Source organism: Lineus longissimus, chromosome 2 (assembly GCF_910592395.1).
Source record: "Lineus longissimus chromosome 2, tnLinLong1.2, whole genome shotgun sequence".
NCBI classification, from domain to species: domain Eukaryota; kingdom Metazoa; phylum Nemertea; class Pilidiophora; order Heteronemertea; family Lineidae; genus Lineus; species Lineus longissimus.
In genome coordinates this window covers 21,838,607-21,860,230 of record NC_088309.1, presented here as the reverse complement: position 1 = coordinate 21,860,230, position 21,624 = coordinate 21,838,607, and the positions used below count along the sequence as shown (strand labels likewise).

Below are 21,624 nucleotides of genomic sequence, written 5' to 3'. Positions count from 1 at the left end.
CCATATGTTTACCACCTGTACTTGACGTATTTACGAGGTTATAATATATGATTCGAAATCAAACTTATATCACGAACGAGCCTGGATGATGAAAATTATGCAAAATCCATCATTCTTATTTACCAAGTAATAAGAGGACATCGGGTGCAAGCAATTTAGATGCCGTCAAATTTAACACGTGAATTTAAATTTGCACTGCGATGGCGGAACTGTTGCCAAGTGCGAAGTGGTGAAGAGAGCAGGTGACTGAGGCAGACTATTCCACATTAACCTGGTCAGAAGTACCTATGTAGTAATGAAGAAAAACACAAGCCGATAACGGCCACCAAAGACTGGAACGAGTTTGACCATCTGGATGAGAACGACATGATGACAGGAAGCTAGTGACAACAAGATCATCCATCAAATTACTTGGCAGTAATAATTAGCAGCACTGAAAAAGAAAAAAACTGCGTTGCTAAGGCAGTTAGCAAGTTGTTGAAAATATATATCATTTTGCCATCTGATTAAAACTTCTTTTTTTAAAAACTTTTCCGTTCGCAACGACAGGTCCGGTTAACAGTGAATGCCTTTTTTCAGTGATTTTGCTTCGTTGAATAAGAAAGGTTTCATTTGTATTTGGTTGAATTTATCATTCGATTCGTTACATGCCCGTAAGTTTCACTTCTCTGATGTGTTATCGTCCTGGCATCATACTGGGGTTCATTCCTTTTCCTGGTGCTGACTTATTACGAAGACCACACTGGACTGATAGGCCCACGCAGATCTATGTTTCAGTGGGTTTGGCTGTCCTCTCTATGCTTCGGGGTCACCGCCATTTCCGTCTCTCCCGAACATTCGTCGGTCTCCGGGTCGTCTCGGTGGTCATCAGGAAAAGCTTGGTCGAACTTGCGACTGTGTTTGTCTGCCTTAGCATTGGCATACTGTAATCCTCTTCGCTTTTCTGATTCTTCATTTCTTCTTTTCTGTTCCTTCAAGAACATCTGGGACGGTATTTGTTGTCCCTGGTAAAGATGACGACGGTTATGGCGACATGGTCCCTCTTGGATGGCCCGGGTACATGGTGAGCATGGCCTGCGCGGTCACGGGTATCATCATCACTGGACTCTCCGTTCCTGTACTTAGTAATAATTTCAACTGTTTTGATCACCATGTCAATCTCGCTATGAAAGACATTGAGGCTCGACTAAAGGCAGTTAGGCTGGAACCAAATGTCACATTATGCCTCCTTGTCTAATGGGCCCAACGAAATGGTTGTCAATGCCCGTATGGAAATGTCCCCACTTACTGGAGCCATCCCTGGCGCCTAAGAGTGAAGTACATTTATAGCTGCGTTGCTCTTGAAAGGTATCTACAAAAGATAAGGTATCCTTGGAAGTTCCTATCGGCCGTGATGCAAAGAGGGATAAGGCGGCTCGCTTATTGATTTCTGGTAAATGCCAATATAGGGTCAACTCTAATTGGTTTATACTATATCTATGAAAATAATATGCAGCTGCGTTTATCCTTTCATTAACTTATGAATTCTTGATGATATTCATGCAGTTTTAGGATATGAAACTTAGCCTATACATATAGGATCATTGGCCTATATACATCTGACGTTGTTCTGGTAATTTTGTTAGGTCTGTATAAAGTTCATCAGACAATTCAAGCTCGTATCGCTCAGCCAGGAATATGATTATTGCTGAATCAAGCACAACTTCGGCCCCTAACTGTGCATACTGTCACATGAAGACACCCAATTTGATCCCCTACAGCATGTAGCTCCTGCCTATAGTCTCCGTTTAATTCCACCCCTTTTCTCAAAATACGATCTATTGGGTCCAGACCACATTCCGCTTTCCTCCTCTCCACTACATGTATATGATAAACGGCGTTGGCACTAACACTGAACGGAGAAACTCAAGAACAACAGTCGATCACCAGTCTTTATTTATGGTCATGATCAAGGCAGGCGACCACTGTAATCAATCCTTTGAGCAGATGAGACTCTTTCTCATTCCATAATTAGTCAGTAATTCGAAAAGGTACACTAAATTGGTTAATTATTTTTCAGAAAACAGATCGTGATGGGCTTTCTGTAGTGCCACGTGCTTGGGTGGGGTGAGAGGAGTCAGGTTGTGTGTCCTGGGGTGACACCAGCAGGTGAAGACATTCACTAAGCCATCTACCTGTACCTGAGGTTAATAAACTGGTAAAGATTTCGCAAGTTTTGTGAAAATGCTATGATCTGTGTAAAATGGGTTAGAGTCCTCCTGGAAAATGTGTCGAATATCGAGACCAGTTACTAACAGCAAACTTATTCAGGCGACCATAGGTGTCAGTGGTCCTGGGACAAAATTTCCTTTCCCTTCCTGGACAGTTCAAAGCCACTGGCACGTATTCTGGGCTGCTGTGGACCACAGACCAAAATACTGCCTATCAAAGTCCAATTCAATGGTCTGGCATCACTTAAACCGAAATAAGCCTGGCATTGTGGTTGTGGTTTTGATATTTGGGGAACACCTCTAATACATGTAACTACCGGCAATATTTTTATTACTTATCAGAGGTTGTTACTGCTATTCGCCATGAATCTGAACCAGTCCCTCTTACAGTCAGTGGTCACTCGACTAAATAAACATCAACCACTACAATTTGTTTTAAATCAAAATGTCAAGATTTTATTCCTTTTGCATAAATAACATAAATGACAACATCCAAACTCAGCAGCTGACATACATTTGCCTGCACATGTCCTATGTATCAAAACCCGTTTTGATTTCGACTCAATCATCATTGCAGAAAACTACAACAATTTTTACAGTTTCTGACTTTGAAGACTCCAATGCCATTAGATATACTATGGTGTTGTTTCAACAGTAGTCTGACAAAATCCTAGCAGGTAGCAGCACCTAACAGTCTGTAACATTAGATACAATGTTTTGCACATTTTTTGGGGCCAACTCCTTTTTTGTTCAAAAATTATTAGTTTAAGCCAGGCTGTCTCTATTTAAGATGCCAACGGATTCTTTACCTTTTTCCCAGCTGCATCTGTGGAGATAGTACAGATAATACTTCGATTATTTGAAATGTATTTTGAGCAATCATAACCTACTTAACAACAGCCAAGGAATGACTGGTAAGCAGTAGTGTAAAAATCCTGAGGTAGAGTAACCAACATATTCTAACAAGAAAAGGAGTTGTCAAACAAACACTCATCAACTCCATCAGAACTTCTAAGGGTGGGGTCGTCAAAGATTATGCATGATGTTTCCTAATAATGGTCTAAAAGTCATCTAAATTGGAACTGTTAAGCGTAGAACTATCAAATAATAATAATAATAATACGAGTCTTATATAGCGCAGTATCCAACCATCCACTGGCCGCTCAAAGCGCTTGGGGATATCATATTATTACCCCGGTCTCCACAGAAATCAATCAGGGGTTTCAAGGAGCAACCCCAGAAGGTGCTCACTTGAACTCGACCAGTAGGGGAACTAAGCAGTGACTCGGCCGGGAGTCGAACCCACGACCTCCTGATCATGAGGCCGACTCTCTTCCACTGCGCTACTCTAACATGGTACTTCTATATATTGCCATTGTCATGTAATGAGATGTCAGCAATTCTATGCGGTGGTGTCTTAACATGTGATTGTTCTATGTCTTCAATAGTATCAGGAAGTTTTTTGTCTAGCATTTCTGGCAGCAGGAAGGTAAGCCCAGCTGCAACAATGGCCAAAGCTCCGAAGATGAAGAATGGTACTTGAGTATATGTGACCTCTCCCTGAAAAGAAATTGATGTCAGATAATAATCAACAAGAAATATGTTTGATAATCAATCAGAAGAACTGGCTTATATATTTTTGATGGCACTACCATTAAGCACAAATTAGAATCCCGGCCTAGTGACTCTGTATTGAAGGATAGCTTCTACAATTTTTCAGATTGCCAGAAATATGAGGCTTATCAATTCACGCCATGAAAAGAGTATAGTTCTCACAAAATGTCGTTTTTTTGCTGTCTCTCATAGTCACCAGTTCCAAGGATGTTTCATCTTCAAGTTGACATATTACTTATTGGTATCATAACTCACCAGTAATAAGATCTGAGGGGCCAGCACACCTCCAAATCTCGCCATACAAGCACAAGCACCGACCGCCACGTTCCGTATCACAGTTGGGAAGAGTTCCGATGTATACATAAAGATCACGCTAAAACAACCCGCCATGCCAAACTTGCCGATCAGCGCAACAACAGTTGCTGCGATACTGATATCTTGACCAGAAGCTGAAGAGTGAATGTTACGATGATGGAGAACAAGGCGTAATAAACGGCCTTTGGGGTGTGGATAACAGAGAGGGTGTGTCGTCACAGAGAGGGTGTGTCAATGGTGGGCTCACTGGACCCACTGCTTTTTGGGGGGATGAGGAGACCAACAAATAAGTGGTATAGGAGCCATATGCGACCTGAAGTCTAATACTAGTGTCTGGGTTGATTGAAATGCTTATTGTGGCTAGAGTGTCAGTGACAAAAAGGGGTAAAGTTACATTTTTTCAATGTTCGTACACCGTAAGCAGGTAGCTTTTATGCATTTCGAGCCAATCAGTCAACTGGATTACTCCTCGGACATTGTTATTATTATGATGATGATGATAATGATGAATGGGGAACACACCGCCCAATCGAGGGTCGACGATAGCTCATCCAGCCCACCCCAAATTTCGCACAAAACCTCAATGATAATCTTTCAAATGAGGAAATATTTTCGCATCTCAAACTCACCTGTTCTTGCGGGGATAACAGCTGCGACGATACACATTACTCCACCTATTAGCAGGTACGCAAACAATGGTTTCTTTCGACCAAATCTGTATAAGTAGGATAATAAATTTATCATTGCACAGCTGCAGAGAAATGATGGAAGCAGAAGGTAGGCTGGTTTAGTTTAAATTTCATGGGCTTTTGCAGGAAAAGCTCAACTGAGTGGGGATTTTTGACTGCCTGTTTGGGTACCCTACTTGGACAAGAAATTGCACCTTTTGCCGACCAAAACTGGGACACAAATGTGCATACCAAGATTGGCTAGTTGCCTCACGAGGGTCTGTACAGTAATGATGCAAGAGAAAGACTGGTACAACACTCAAGCTGCTGGAAATGTTCTTACCTGCCAAGGATGTAGATGCTGCAAATGTAAGCTGGAAGTTCGGCAGCTCCCATGATGAAGACGTTCAGATAGATGTTACCAGCAAATGACGATATGTTTAATGAAAGACCATAATAGCCAACAGCAATAGCCAGCCTGAAGTGAAAAGGATATAGTTGGTGTCTTCTAAAGAGATGATGTATTAATTTCTTCACAAGATACTGACTATTTTCAAAACCAGTTATTGACAATTTTTATGACCAGTTGACTATTTGCAAGAAAGTTCCCAATCAGCATATTCTTAGGGCAATAGCATTTTCAAATAACCGGCAGTCTTTGGCAGTTAAAATAATTGGACCCTATGAAGACAACTGTACCTACCATGTGTAACCCATCACAAATGACCTTTTCCGCATCTCAGGAGTTTTGAAGAGATCCAGTGCAGAGTGACTCTTGACTGGGACAACCTCCACTTTCTGAAGCTGTTCCCCGGACATGCCAGATTCCTCCTTCCTACCAAGTGGATCAAAAGGGAGCTGGACCCGATTACGCTTGGCCAACATCAACAAGGTTGCCTCTGCTTCATCCAGTTTGTTATGTGTTGAAAACCAACGCAGGGATTCAGGTACAAGCCTAGAAGGAAATACATGTTACGTTTATTCTTTTTCTGCATTATTATAGTTATTGGTATCATGACTTTACCAGGGAAGTAGAAATCTAACACAATTTTCTTCTGTTGGTCACTTGGATGTGGTATTTTGCTGCGAAAAGTTACAAAGAATCTTGGTGGTAGTCTTATTCAAAGGACATGGCAATTGAAGTTGTACACCTTGCGAAAGATTACAAATGCTGTTTCAGGCATATGACTGATGACTGAATGACATCAGTGAAAAAACAGTGCCACGAGCCGCGCCATATGGTACTTACCAGAAGTAGGATAAAGTGAGAATGCTGTGAAGGCTGAGTGCGAGTTGGATGTAATGCCAGTCTCTGATAAGCCAAGCTATGAAGGCCAAGTACATGATCCCAGTCGCCCACAACACCCCAAAGATAGTCCCTGCTGGTGTTCTGTGCTTCTTTTGGCAGAATTCCATCACGAGAGCTACAGAAATGGCTTGCATACCCTAAAAGAGACCAGATGACAGAGAATATTTGACGTTGAATAAGACCGAATCCAGCGGACAAAAAACCGCTGTCTCACTGACGAATGAGCATACTCGTAACTAATTTAAATGTTTTATTACAGTACAATCATGTTCATTTTCTTACCTGTAACAAAGCTCCCATAAAGAATCTCACAACCATAAATGCAATGAAGTTGTGAAGAAACGACAAAATGACCCCAAGCACCATCTGGCCCCATAGCGTAAACAGCAAAGTTGGTCTGCGCCCATACTTGTCGGACAAAGTTCCGAATAATAGTCCACCAATCATGACACCAATGAAGTAGATTGTCGTTGACAGGCCGTTCAAGTAAGCATCGTCACAAACAAGGTTCCACTGAAAAAAAGGGTAAAAATAAATAATAATGATAAAATTTATATCACTCTGAAATTCATTCCCAACATGTACATGTATACTTACTACACTCCCTTACCATTCTATTCTAAACTCACACAACCCTGGTGTGAGATCATTAGATGTCATTTGTTTACACCCGAGCTTCTGACAGACAGCCAAATCCTGTGATAAGAAAAAAACATCCCAACACCAAGCTGTGACAAGAACAGACCTCACCACAGAACTCAAAAGATCAAATATATTCTCTAATTCTGTTCATTTCAATTCATCAAAGTAATGTACAATAAAGACTATGCTTACCTCCATGATTATGTTTTTCTCCCCAGATTCCCCCAAATACTCCCAACCATTTGGACAATACTCAGTTAAGTTGGATAACGAGCTGTAATTGGTGTACACTTTGCATGACTGAAACGTGACTTCCCCGTAGGCTTTGGTGATATTAGGAATGGCTGCATCCCTGGTGACGTTCTCAGGCAGCTTGCAGTGGTGGGGGTTCTTGGCACCAAAAATTGCCATGTTTAAATTGTTGAAACACATGGCTATGTGGTTGGAGGCAACAAGAAAGTAGAGGAAGACTTGGTACTTTCCAGGGTTACCCAGATACTGGAGAAGACGTTCTGGGTCAAACATGATGTATAGTCAGTAATTGATGGTAGCGTCAATTTCTTTGTTTCAATCGATGTTCTGACAGAACAAATCTCTTGTAGAAGTGGGTGTGATTCAGCGTCTTAATCTATGATCTTAGTAAGGTTCTTTTCATGACCAAGGGTGCAACTAACTCCCGATGACTTCATGGTATTCTTGACATTGCTTCTGATGACCTTCATCCACTAAATTCTGTCTGTAATGAAAAAAAGATAACATTTTAAATCTGCAGAGTCAGAGTAGTGAGGAGTACCACAGACGCAGTAACGAATTCTAGTAGGCCTACTCAAGTACTCTTGACCTGACATGATAGCCCTCCTTAAGTATCGAGATGCACGGGATGCACAGCCTGGGCATAGGCATGGGTCATGCATGGTCAAGTAAAATAGACCAAGGGCAAGATGATAAATATTGAAATATGAATCTCCAAAAATAGAGTACAAAATACACTACTACAGTACACACACAACTACGGAGGTTTTGATTCCCGGATGCCGGTCACTAAATGATTTCGATTATTTTCCAACTAGTGAACTAAACCAAGTCTTTACAGCAGACAACGGACCAGACAACTGCTTATTAACAAATATCCAAAAGCTTCATATAGGTCTAGATGACTGCATAAACAAACTTGTATTAATCACCGATTGCAAGAAAGATTGTGAAACATGCGTTTCCATTCCAAGTAGCCTAGTTATGTGATGAATGTATAGTCGAGTTTAGATGGCGCCACCGCACAAAACCTGGGTTCTCGAGTTCGACCCGACCTGATTATGGAAGGCTCTGCGGATCCCTCGAGATCCTGCCACTGATATGTCAGGCTCGAGGATATAGGCCTCTAAGGTCCAGCATCTGCTCCGCCACATGTCGGTAGCGGTAAATAAATATTCTTTGCTTCAGATGTAAATCCAATAAGCAGGCCGGACTAATTGGATTTTAATGAATCATTTTGATAAATAATTTTACATAATTTTAATGAATAATTCCGCATAATGGTTTTTGGCCTGATGCCAGGGCGAGATGCCTGGATAGTGATCACTCTCCAAGCGTCTTCAACCGTGATCATCGTCGCCAAGTGTCATTTGACCTACTTGAGAGAGAATTTCAGCGGGTGCATGTAAAATTCGACAGACGGACCGAAGACCGGGAGATTGGCATTCTCCAAGCGGCGTCAATGGTGACCATCAATGTGAAGCCTCACTCGACCCACCCACTGTGACAATTTCAGCGGGTGCATGTAAATTGGACATTTGGCCCGGCGCCCGGGAGTCGGGAGATTGGTTTCGAAGTTTAGATGTTGCAACAATTTCAGCATGTGCAGCAATGTTAAATATGTGGGAATTATTCTAAATTGCCTTCATAAAGTTTTATTTTTACGATATTTAACTTACATTGGCTTTATGCTTGATATCTATGAAATTTCAAATTAAAGAACTTGTCATATGAATTACATGCAACATCTCAAAAACAAAACAGAAAAAACCAAAACGAAAACCAAAATCAATCTCTTCAGGAACAACCGATTTAGGCCCCTATGTGAAATTCAAGGGCCATGTGATTAATCATTGGTAGAGAAGGTATGGAAGATGCAAGGCCTCCCGTGAGAATCACCGAATTAGCAAAGGTTTGTATAGTTTACTCGAAATAAAGCATGAATTTGAGCTGTGTTTGGAACATTTCTGCAGGCACAGGCACAGGCCACTACAGTCACTGCTCACACAGGCCATGATAGAGATGACACTGACAGCCCAGGGCAATCATTGTACACTGCATGCATTGAGCATGCAGGGCTAGGCCGCTAGGATGTCCCAAAAAAGTATACCCCTGTTTACCTCGCTCTCCATGCTTCATCTTCAATGTTGAGACGTCTTTTTCTGTTGACTGTTGTGTATCCATTTACCTCTTTGGCTACCGGTAATAGCCTACTCTACTGCGCATTTGACAAAATGAACTGGTGTTAATTTAAAAATACATGAATGATTGTAGTATAGTAGGCCTTGGTCAGCTAGTATATTGCCTGTTGGTTTGGTGATGAACCAACAGGCAACACTGGACTCTGAGTCTGACATGTCTAAACCAGTTGTCAAAAATTGGAAATCTGAGTCAGATTCCTAATTTTGATGATTCCAGATTCAGACACTCATCGAACATGTACATGATTGTAGAAATCTAATTAGTCAACAGAAGTCAGAATTTGCAATGACCAATCAAAAATGCTGCATGAGGTATACATACTCATAAATCTACAGCTGTTACGCCATGAGCTTGATTATTTGGACATGTGTCCAGGTATATGTGAGCTGCATGACTCGCACTGTCCTGTGATGAACTATTGACTTTTCATGATCATCATTTTTTATTCATGAATGCTCAATGCAGGACTCTGCTCTGAATTAGAATTCCTGGATCTTCAGTGACTTCACATCCTTTGACTGAGACTAATAGTGGTCTGCTGATACTTTTCTTCATTTTGATCTAATCGGATAATGAATGATAAGTGATTCAGAAATTGTGCTTAGGTTGCCATATTCACTCGTTTCATCCCATTGTAACAACTGTGAAAATGGGAATATGACCACTAAACTAACTTGATTGCTGAGTTTCAGCGCTGAAATTGAAATATATTCTTGTCTTGAAAATTTGTATTGTTTCGAGATCAATGAAGCAGAAGATTTTTTGAATACACCCAGGCAGTCAGTTAACAGTAGTTTTTGAAATAAGCTTAACTTTTGCTTGGTAGTTTACAGGTGGCTGTGTTGCATTCCTTGTATCTGTTATACATGTCGAGTAACCAAATCTCAACTTCTGCTATTTTCTGAGTTTTTTTGGAGTAAAGCCAAGTCTGATTCACTAGCCACTTATTTCTGTCAGGTATACTGGGAAGGGATCCTGCCCAATGAGATTCCAAGTGTGAGATTCTCTTCGGAAATACCATTCATTGGTTCCAATGAAAACAATGTTAGTGTAGGGATAGGATGTCTAAAAGTGTGATTTTGGAGTGTGGCGTCTTGTTTCAGTTTAAATTCTTGTTATCTCTCTGTGCCAGGTTCCTGTGTGTCAAATTATATTTCCCGTCTTAGTCACTTCCTTCCTGGTCTTGTCTTTTACAAGAGTTCATGTTATTGTAGTTAGGGCAGATATTGGGATATGTTCACTTCAGGATATTTTGTCTTACTCTTAAACTGTTCAGGATTGTGAGCATTTGGGGACATTTTCTCAGATTGGAGAATTAATTACCCTGAACATGTTAACTGAGGTGGAGGGACGTTTGGCTGTTACTGGGGAAGTTCTTACGCTTACCGAGCATATAAATGTAGGTGTTTCACTATCCGTGTTGCCAAGGTGATTATTATGTCTTCATCATTGTCCCTGCATATTGTGTTTTCAGCTTCCTGACCTTGGCATTCCCTCAGAGCAAATCACGTGGTCACGTGTCTCTCTGACCTCAGATAAATGGATCTGTGTGCGTCATGATGACTATGATGGCAGCTTCCAAAGGAAACAAACAAACAAAAAACAGCACTTGGTAAGTAAAACAGAATAATGACTCCCGTTCCCTGATTATTATTTGATTCTGGACTACATGTATGTCTGTTTGTCCCCATCATAAGCGATGCTTTCGACAATATTTCTCATGCCATATTTAATAATTGTTACCACATGGACAGGTGTCCCTGAACTACATGTATTTATGACCAAAAAGTTTTGGTGCCTTGACCATGCTCATCCTCATACTAATCATCCAAAGACAGCTGTCCACCTACATGACTTATAAGAGCAAAGTATTCTTCTGAATACCTGGATTGGACACAAAATGTACAGTAGAACCTCTCTATTAAGGACACCCTCAGGACTGACAAGTGCTGTCCTTAATAGAGAGGTGTCCTGATTAGAGAGGTCAAATTGAATGGAAACAACCAATTTGGGACCAAAACTAGTGTCCTTAATAGAGAGGTTGTCCTTAATAGAGAGGTGTCTGCTAACAGAGGTTCCACTGTATTTACTTGATACCTTTCCTGGTTAGCTGACATCCATTCATATCTTTCCAGGCTACCCTCCTGACCCTGTGCCATAAAACACCCCCACAAACATGGGGAGTGAAGGCAGATTCTGTCCTTGTCAATCCTTCTCTTCCACTTATTGCTTTAAAAGGTAAGTTTGGATGTTTTGGATTTATTCAGCGATTCTGAAACCAAAAGAGATGGGTCAGTTCAGATTGTATTGTATGTCCAATCCAAAGTGCCAAATTCTGCATCCTGGCATGCTCATTTGAAATCAAAGGACGACAAGATCAATACTTCTCAAGGGAGCTAACTTCAACATTGGGATTTCATCTGCCTGTCCATGGTTGGGCAGTCTGCGTTGTTTCCTACCCTAGTTTGTCAATTTCCTGTGTAATGATAAGAGTGAAATTCCTCATACATTCTCTAGATGTCCTAGATATCTTCACACCTACTGCAGCTATCCTCTTCACTGGCTTAGCCCGTTAACATCCTATCAGTAAATTACTTGAAAGTATTTACCGTTTCTCCATAGGGTAATCAGGAAATTTGCTGGTAGTGTTATGTTTGTTATCAGCAATTTACAAGTTAAAGTTAAGTCGGAACTTGCCTCCCCAGACCATGCTAACGTGCCTAACATTCCTTTGATAAAATTATTGTTATTTTTTAGCGGGTAGAAAACTTGAAGTTTTCAATATCCAATCTCGATCACTGACTAAAAGTTGTCACATGGATGAAGAAATTGGCTATTGGACGTGGGTGAATGATGACGTCATTGCCATGGTTACGGAAAAATACATCTATCATTGGCTGGTCCATTCAGGTATGATGACATAGCATGTTCAAGTACTAGTTTGCAGGATGCAACTGCAACTGATCTTTGTTTTTGAAAATCTAACATTTCTGGAACACTTATGTTGTGGATCTATGTTAATACCTTTTAAAGGACCAACAGATTGTCTGATAGAGCGCCAGCATGAATTTCAAGTACAGGAACGAAAAAACATAAGTTATTTGTACCAACCAAGGAGTAATGTGTAATCAAGTTTTGCATCTGTGTTTTAGAGCAGGATTGTCCAAGACGTATGTTTGAGCGTGACCGGAGACTTGAGGACTCTGAGGTTGTTAGCTACCGGGTTGACCCTGGGATGAAGTGGTTCGCCTTGACTGGCCTCTATCCTGAGGTATGTTACATCACTCTGTTGAAAATCTGTTATTATGGCTTGTCTATGAGGTGTAAGTGTACCTTACCAAAATCTCAATCAGTCGGGACAAATTTCCACCTAAAGGAAACTGCTGTGAAAAGATACTATCACCTAGTGCTTGGAGAAGAGGAGGCAGATTGTGAATAGAACCATATTAACTAAGGCCAAATTTTAAGATGTTTTTTTTCTTCAGGATAGACGAATCTGTGGTGTAACGCAGTTATATTCAGTGGATCACTGTGTGACCCAGTGTATAGCTGCCCACGCTGTGTATTTCGCCCAATACAAGTTTGAGTGGAATCGGCACCCTTCCACTGTACTCTGTGTGGCGTCCAGGGATGCACTTTATGGCAAAGTGAGTAACTCGTACATGATTTTTTTTGGTTAGAAATGACTGTGGCTTAACAGTATTGGTCTTTGCTTCATCAGTGGATAAAGGATGAGAACCTACAGGAATACTTCAGATTGCATTACATAAAACTTGACATAGAGAATAACATTGTAACCCTACCTTTTTATTTTTATAGGCACATGTCGTTGAACTTGGTCCACATAATCCAGGGAACAAGGCATTGACCAATCATACAGACGGACTAAAATTTCCTGATGATACAGAGAAGTTTGATTTTCCAGTTCAGATACAGGTGCGTTATACGGAATGACAGATTTTAAAAATTGACAAAAAACATACATACCAGTAATTTCGCAGAACCCAATAGAAATTAACTGTTTGTGCTATAATGCACCACTGCCCGCTATACCCGCTGTCTGGTAATAATGCGGGTATTCAGTTTGTAAAGCATGATTTGCCAGCTGAAAAACTGCAGAGATTTTGCTCAGCAAATCATATATTGCAAGCTGCTTTGAAAAGGATTCATAAATGTCAAATAATCAACTTCAAATTATATTTATAGATTTAAATTTGATATGTTTTCAGGTTAGCACTGACTATAGACTGTTCTATGTCATCACAAAATATGGCCAGATCTTTATATGCGACTTGGAGACGTCTGCAGCCTTGTACAGTACACCCATCTGTACTGATATCGTCATCACCTCAGTGCTGAACACTTCCACTCAAGGAGTACTGGGTATCACTAAGCTAGGACAAGTAAGTTTTCATACCTTTACCTCAGCCAGCTGAAATCAATGCTGCTGTCGAAATGCTCGACATTTGCATAACATTCTGCACAATTATAGCACTTTACCCTGAGAATCACCTCCAGGTATACACATGCTATGTCTACTGTGAGTGAGTGTGAATGTCTGACTGTGCCTTTGCAGTTATTGTATCATGCCCAAGTGCTGGTCAATTAAAAAAAATGGCACCAACCGATGAATAAAAGTTTCACCTCATTTACCAACTTGATATATATTTATCTGATAAAAACTTTCTTCTTGGATTTTCAGGTATTGTCCATAGACATAAAAAAGAATGCTCTCATAGAGTATGTAAGGGAACAATTGAAGAAACCAAATATTGCCAATCGTCTGGAGAAAACTTTATGTAGGTGATAGTGTACATAGTATGCATTGCTGAGTGCCATATGTAGTACCTCTATTCAGTCAAGGTTGAAGTTTTAACAAGTGCATTACTTTCACATTGAGATAAAGTTCTGTGAAATGCATTTGACTTAGTACAAAGTTCAACCTAGCTATAGTGTAGATGATAGTATTGATCTCAAAGTGGATTTGTCCTAAGATTCCTACCCTTAGGAAAAAAAACACCACAGACCAATTCATGTTTGTCATTGATAAAAAGCATTTTACTCCCAGGGAGGGAGGATGTCAGAAGCCCCTGCAATAGATCATGAGATTTTCTGTGACCAGCTCGTCTGTGTGACACACTACACATGTACATTCATCGTGTTTTCACATATCACCACAAATCAGTACAGTAATCATGTTAGTGGTTCAAATGCATCATCCATCATCGAGCATTGTTGAGTTATGAAAAATTGGCAACAGGGTCCATGATGTTATTATGTTGGTTTGGCTTGAGGAGTCCGTTCGCATTTAGGCCTAGTTTTGAAGATTAGCATTTAGTGATGATAGAGATCTCGTTTTTGCAGGGTGTGTGTATCATAGACCATTGATGCATTTGGTAATTTTATTTGGTGCTTGGAACTGGAATTTATTGTAAAATTATGGAGAAATTGCCTACCATAAAAATATGACAGTTGAATATCTGCAATAGATACTTACTTACATGCACTTGGTGAGATTTGGTAGAAATTGTCTATCATGAGATAACAGTCAGTCAGCTCTTTTGTCCTGATTCAGTGCAGACTGAAAAGTTTTTAGTTGTGTTTGTTTGTCTATGATCCCAACTGGGTTAGTACTACAATGTACTGTTGGAATAGCTGCTATTATAGATTATGATCTGTTCTTTTTTAACACTTAGTTTTGATATGCCTGTTTGTAGTACATGTATTTGCTGATATGTTCATGGTATTACCAGTTGCATGTTTTTGTGTATTTTGTTAGAATATCAGACGGTGACAGAGCTTTACATGTAGAAAGGGTTGTTTGAAATATTTTGTAAAATTTGAAATTACTTTTGTCAGACAGTTGAATGTGCATGGATGAGTAACTTCATGTACATGTTCATGTATCTAGATGGTGCAGTTGACATGCAGAAATATTTTGAGCAAGTGGAATTGCCCTCTCATATGAATTAAATAACAAGGACAATAAGGCCTACTGGTTGAGGTGTTATTTAGATTTAAAAAATTTGTGACGCTTTTAAAGATGGGGCTATTCTTCATCTTTTGGTACGATTTTGTTTGGAATTGGTGTCGTGTCACTCTGGATTGGTGGTAACTTTCAGTGAAGCTGTATTCTGTAGGACTGTTACTACCTGAATGAAAGATGAGACTGACAGTTTTTCATCCAGTTGATATCATCTTGTACTGTTAACCACCAACATTTTGCTCCATTTCGTTTTTGCAATCCGCAAAATATTCTAGTGAAAATATAGTCCTCACAAGTTTCATTTAAGTGGATTTGGAACTTTTTTTGCTGTAGTGTACAGCTGTACGAAGTTTTTCTACTGCCCAACTTAAGATATTTCTCACAAGCTTTTATAAAGCATTTAGATCTCCATTTTACACATGCTTCAGTCTTACACTTCACATGTATCATCTGTAAAACTGTTTCAAATCTTTGTAGTTTTCTGTTTTATTAAAAGATACTTATCATGGTGGTAAGAATAAAGTTGTTGATGATACGATATTTGACTTTTGTTCGTTTATGCAGATTTCAGGAGTTTTCAAAGATGTCATGTTGCAAGATTCGAGTAGAACAAGACAGATCTAATGAGCCTCTTTGGACAATGGTCTTCTTTCTTCTTCATAATGATAGACTTTATACTACAGGCCCAGGCCTGTGCCTCTTATAAACCTGGCTGTCATCTCTTGTTTCTCTCATATCCCTGGAGCTTTGTCCCCATTGATTCACTGTTTGGCCATGTGGCCAGTCTTGGTGTCCCAGAATAGACAAGTCTGGAGCATACACATGTTATGGTGCATTGCAGTTGCACTGGTATCATCCAGATACGGCCATGTTCAAATCTTTTAGGTCGGCTTTAGAGGGCCATTATCCCCAATACAAATATTCCACAGAAGTTCATTCTCGTGGGCTGTTAGAATGTACCAAACTACATTCTGTTTCTTCAGCAGGGGCACATTGAGTCATGACCACAGTTATAATGGAGATTGGCCTTTGGAGACACATAACAATGGTCCCTATCACTGCTGTGTTTCCCAGAGAGATTCGGTGGCGTTTGATTACAATTTCAGGTCAAGTGTGACTGTGACTTCCATTTGAATTGTTGGGGAACAGATCTTCAAGAGTGTGGTGCTAGTACTTCATTAGCCTGGGATATCTTGGAAAGAAGAGGTCATTTCAGCATTCCAAGCCAAACTCTTGCATTCCCTGACCATGTCCATATGATATATGGTGGTTTCTATGAAACCACCAAGAGTTTTGAAGAAAAAATGAGACAAGAAAGTAAATATGAGATTGACATCAGTTTTTATTGGTTTATTTCTTTTTCTTTTGAAGACTGCTCAAGGTGGTGTATTTCACAACACCAGAAAATAAGTGTCCGGAGGACACATCTAGTTCTACAAAGCAATTTAATAAAACAAACCAAACCTGGTTAACTAACCAGAGTAAATAAGCATTTGAAGTTACCAATCGCTCTTACACAATGCAGAAAGACTCCTGATCTTAAAGTGGACTTGATCATGGAGAACAGTAGCAACTACAGACCTTTTATGGATTCTTATCATAAGAAAGAAACCAGAAAAGCATTAATGTCTCATTTGAAAACTCGAGTAGAGCGTCTGTATCCATACTAAGCGGTTCATTAATTAGTGCAATTTCTTTCATTGTGCAAGAAAATGCAAATCTGTAAAATTCAATGGAAGTGTGCACTTGTAAAACTACCCAAAGAAACCTTTTTTGGTGTTGACTATGCTACAGCTAGATTTGCATTCTAATCAAATATACCTGATGTCATTCTTAAACTATAAATAAAACAAAACGTTCTTTCATAGAACCTTTCCCACCTTAAACCAATCAGGTGGTTTACATGAACACGGACATTTCTCAACAGGAAAGGTGAGGGGGTAGATTTACAACCCCTGTGAGGATAAACCTTACATTACATGAATTGGTATTCATCAAACCTTGGTAAGATTATATACAGAATGAACATAAATGATACAACAGTTTCATCATTACATGCCCGAAAACCAGACAAATTATTGAGCATGTTCATGATTTTTTACATCTGAACCCCCAGCTCATACATGTACATGCACAAGTCACATTCTACATTTACATTTGTAGAATGTGTACACGATCATGAAAATATGAGATCTTATGCATGGAATGATATAATGGGTACATGTACCTAGGTCTGTACAAATTATACATGTTACTTCAAGTATACCAAGAGACATGGTATTCTCTTAACCAAATTTAAGACATTTGAAGTTTCATCTCCATGTATGTAAAAGTGGATGTGATATTGATAATGGGAAGTCTACAGTATCACAATTCCTTTTAATGATACCATGAAAGGTTATTCAACTGATGACAATTTTTAAAAGTTGTTTAAATGAGAGAACAAGAACCGAAATCAACACTTACTAACGTAACAATGGTACATGCAGCATTAAATGACCAGTGAATATGATGGACAATATTTATAAAACCAATCCTTTTACCACACCTGTATAAAACCCCGAACCCAAAAGAAATATACAGAACAGCCAAAGACCCAACGGTGCATGACATACACAGTTCATAGAATAACTTGCTGGAGCTGATATTTGCAGCAAAGGCAAGTATGCAGTGGAAAATTTGGTTGGACACAACGACTGAACCTAAATCTCGAACTCCCCAACTTCATAGGATTCGTTTTAAAATCAAACTTTGGGAGGAAATAAGAAACGCTACACAAAGAAAAGCAATGATTACAACACAGCCATGATTTTTGTTTCTAATATTAGTCCTAATAGACCAGATATCCAATGTGCTCTGGTAAATAACCCGGAATCCATAACAAAAATCCTAAACTTGTGTTTCTGCCAGATGAAAATAGAAGTGTGCAGCATCCTGTCCCTCTAAAAATGCTCCCTGCCTTTCTTCACAACAGCTAATGCATTTTCTATTACAGAAGGGTGCTCATTCTGCCCCTTTTCACAGTTCACCCTTTCCCTTCTCTTTGCCAACTTCCAAAATTCCCGCCCTTCAAAGTTTTTGGAAGAAATACTACAAACACAACTATAGCGTTACCAAAAGGTTAGTTGAGTTATCATTGCAAACACGCATGCCTTAACAAAACAATTGTTATCATGAAAATTTGCAAGTCATGTTCCTAAATCCTTGCTAAGTTCTCCTCAGATCATGGTGCATAGTGCTCTATAAGATGCAGAGCATAAGGCTCGATCTGGGGAGAACATGGTGGAATTAATCATACGGGATTCCAAGCCATTGTGAGTTGTAACACCGTAACCAGTACATGACCATGTTCTAATACTAATTGCCATGACCAAGGGCAAAAACCTGCTTGAATTTTCACGATCATGACTCACAAATCTTTGAAAAGGCTTCTGATAGTAATACAGTAGTATAATACATTCGTTTGCAATAGTTACAAAACTTACAGATTTTGAAAAATAAATAATCCCCCATATCTGTGTTGATGCGTATTTACAATGTAAAGAATTATTCAGTTTCCAAAGAAATATTTCAAATGTTGTTGTCTGAAATTGTTCCAAAGGAATCTACTTTACACAATGATCAGATATCATCAAGATCATAAAAAACACCTTTTATAAACTGCAACACTTTTTGCTGGTTTCGTTGGCAATTTTTGGCCAAATTTCTTTTCCAACCATTTACGTAGAAAGTTTTTATGGTTTTCATGGTTTTTTTGCTGGGCAGTGCCTACCTCTTTTCAAAATATCACTGCACAAGTACATGTTTCACGAACATCAACAATTTCATTTATCAGAATTTGTTCAATCAATAGACTGCAGTTCATAAAGGGGTTCTCAAGTTGTTACTCCCAACTTCTCTCAAATATTTCAGATGTACGTTCACCCTTAAGAATTCCACTTGCTGCCAATTTGTCTAGCTTAATAATGACTTGAATTTCATTCTTTTCTTAGAAAATGCCCCTGTCATTCAGGAACAGATGGGTTCACAGCTCAAGCAACAGCCGTTTAAATCCACATTCAAAATTTTAATTAGGCACCAGTTTGATTGAATGACTTTGAATGTCTACATAACTCTGTCCACAGCTGCTGAGCAAATCATCCCCATTAACTCCAGCTTGAAGACATAACTGTCTCATTTATTTTATCACCAAAGATACATATACATGTATATCTACACTATAGTATGAATATTCTTGCTGCCTCAACCATGAATGTCTCTTTCTGGAGTTATTGGCCTAACTGGATCAAGAAACAGACTTGAGAAACATTTGAGAGAAGTTTTATGCTGGTAATTTGGTAATATCATCCTAAGCACCTTGCGTAATTCACACCACTCGTCGCACTTCGAAGAATCGCTTCAGATAGTAAACTTGTCCTAAAGTCATCGCAACCAACACTAGAGCTTCAAAGAAGGACCATAGTACAACCCTAGAGTTTGTGTTGTCATTGACTGAAATAAAAAAAAACAATTCAAAACCTCAATTAAAATATTGATAATGGTTGAAAAGGTGATGCAAAGAAACACAAATTTTTCTTTTGCATGGATTTTTGAGAATGAGGCAGAGTCCAGTGAAAGACCTAAAACAATAACATTTTGAGTGGATGCTTCATTCTTGTTGCATTGTTTACTGTTGTATCCTGCAGGAAGCAGAGTCTGACTATGGACTGCAGCCAAAATAATTTACTCTTCATTGATGTAAATCTTGAAATTCTAGGTTCTGCAACAATCTTCAGATTTATAATTGACACAGCCCCCCACATTTACTTTTTCAGTCTGTTGTTAAAAGTCATATCTAGACTTACTAGCTCGGTGAATTCTTTCTCTAACTTCCATGTATTCCTGCTCATGCTTGACACCAGTAAGGGCTGTAGAGAGTTCATTTATCATTTCTTCCAACTTGTTGTGGTGTGCTGAAAAATTAGAATTGGTTTTTTATCATGATAACTTTCTGCCAAGACCAGTAAACATGATGAATACGTCCACTTAATACTACTGTCACTACAAACAGAAATAGCTTAGCCCTGTAAGTATAACAGCTTTAGTTTGAAAAACAGACAAAAGACTAAGAGTCAAGTTACACATTTGTAGCTGTATTCATATTGCCATTAGGTAGTTGAACTTGCCAACACTCTCAATTCAGGATGGTAACTCCGAAGTTTCAAAGTTTGCACAATACCTACCCTCTGCATTTTCCATTTTATTATCTTCTTTTGGCTTTTCCCCAATGTCCATTGAGAACATAACAATCTTTGGTGTCATGGTGGACATCTTGTTGCTAAAACAATACTTGTAGACACCATCCATATGAGCAGCAAAGGTATATTTTCCATTGGATTCTCGATCTCCGGAGTATATGGATTTACCATCTGGCCCTTGAATCTGCAACAAGAAGATATATTTAAAAGGATATAGGCCCAATCAACAGATACTGAATAATGTGCAGATGGCAGACCATGCCTTATCGAAACATTGTCGTGCCTCCTTAGGCGAAGACCATCAATCAGTCAGCAGGAAATCATGCCGATGTACACCGAAGAAGTCGCCATTGGCAAGGGTGCACGTACAGCTGGCTGCCTGCTGGCTTCACGCAGGTTCCAGTTCAGAACGAAAGGAGCCCTAGCCCAGTCCACTGTGGTGTCTGAAGTTGATTTGCCCCTGTCTCTGGACTCTCTCTGCCATCTGGGCCAGACTGAATGGATGAATCATCACTCATCCTGACAACTTGGCCATGCTGTGTCTTCTATTTCTAAGTAGGCCTAAATGCTGTCAACAATGTTTTTGGCAGAACCCCCCTTTCAAACTGATGTTTTCTTGCTTCTGCATGTACTACTTTATTCAATAGAGTAGTTGAAAAGGAAATCCACTGACCACCTCGTTTAGAAATGAGGTACAAACCTTGACATCAATGTCCAAAAATCCACCTTCTGCTACCTCAAACATGAGAGACATTTTTGTGCCAGAGGTAACTCTGTCGAAGAAACACTCTTCTGCATGGGCGTCTATACTGATGAAATATGATTCTACACCACCTAGATATAATAAAGACACAATCAACAAAATGAGGGGCTGTAAAAAGTCCATTTTGGGGGCTTTTGGGAGATGTTTTAGAGCGATATTTTGGAGACTGTAAACCGGCAAATGCCACGTATTTGCGTGCACTGGAACTACACATGCGCAGGGTCGATGATCAGCGCCTCTAGTGGCAAGATTGTCCCAACAACTGCGACGAGCTGAATAAAAAAAGGAGGTCAACTAGCTTTTCCAGTTACTAAAAATATTTGAATAGTGAAATCTATCTGCAATAAATCTAATTAATGTTCCAATTTTGTTTAGAATACGTTATCAGTATTTTATACAAGGCATCCGGATACAGAATATTACACC

At 39.5% G+C, this 21,624-nt stretch overlaps 3 protein-coding genes across 6 annotated transcripts; 1 reads left to right on the top strand and 2 right to left on the bottom strand.

The window, feature by feature from the left end:
* Positions 1–2,639: 2,639 nt before the first annotated feature.
* LOC135482876 (organic cation transporter protein-like) lies at positions 2,640–8,083 on the bottom strand. Of its 3 annotated transcripts, none has more exons than XM_064763350.1 (9): positions 8,066–8,083; positions 6,951–7,494; positions 6,399–6,629; positions 6,057–6,253; positions 5,511–5,762; positions 5,151–5,285; positions 4,769–4,854; positions 4,080–4,273; positions 2,640–3,770 (listed from the first exon to the last, which is right to left on the bottom strand). In XM_064763350.1, the coding sequence occupies exons 2-9, from the start codon at positions 7,281–7,283 to the stop codon at positions 3,573–3,575; spliced, it is 1,626 nt and encodes a 541-aa protein (XP_064619420.1). In that variant the 5' UTR covers positions 7,284–7,494; positions 8,066–8,083; the 3' UTR covers positions 2,640–3,572. The 3 variants fall into 3 exon arrangements, with proteins under 3 accessions (XP_064619420.1, XP_064619418.1, XP_064619419.1); XM_064763348.1 differs by lacking the exon at positions 8,066–8,083 and adding an exon at positions 7,943–8,044; XM_064763349.1 differs by lacking the exon at positions 8,066–8,083 and adding an exon at positions 7,764–7,905.
* A 556-nt stretch (positions 8,084–8,639) lies between these two features.
* LOC135482878 (clathrin heavy chain 1-like) lies at positions 8,640–15,736 on the top strand. Of its 2 annotated transcripts, none has more exons than XM_064763352.1 (9): positions 8,640–8,922; positions 10,687–10,824; positions 11,348–11,450; positions 11,970–12,122; positions 12,365–12,483; positions 12,698–12,859; positions 13,032–13,148; positions 13,442–13,615; positions 13,915–15,736. In XM_064763352.1, the coding sequence occupies exons 1-9, from the start codon at positions 8,878–8,880 to the stop codon at positions 14,017–14,019; spliced, it is 1,116 nt and encodes a 371-aa protein (XP_064619422.1). In that variant the 5' UTR covers positions 8,640–8,877; the 3' UTR covers positions 14,020–15,736. The 2 variants fall into 2 exon arrangements, with proteins under 2 accessions (XP_064619422.1, XP_064619421.1); XM_064763351.1 differs by lacking the exon at positions 8,640–8,922 and adding an exon at positions 10,388–10,611.
* Positions 15,737–16,516: 780 nt separating this feature from the next.
* On the bottom strand, positions 16,517–21,419 carry LOC135482871 (transmembrane emp24 domain-containing protein 2-like). The gene is made up of 4 exons (XM_064763341.1): positions 21,136–21,419; positions 20,421–20,619; positions 20,043–20,150; positions 16,517–19,689 (listed from the first exon to the last, which is right to left on the bottom strand). Exons 1-4 carry the CDS (start codon positions 21,319–21,321, stop codon positions 19,565–19,567), a joined length of 618 nt encoding a protein of 205 aa, XP_064619411.1. The 5' UTR covers positions 21,322–21,419; the 3' UTR covers positions 16,517–19,564.
* Between the last annotated feature and the right edge of the window lie 205 nt (positions 21,420–21,624).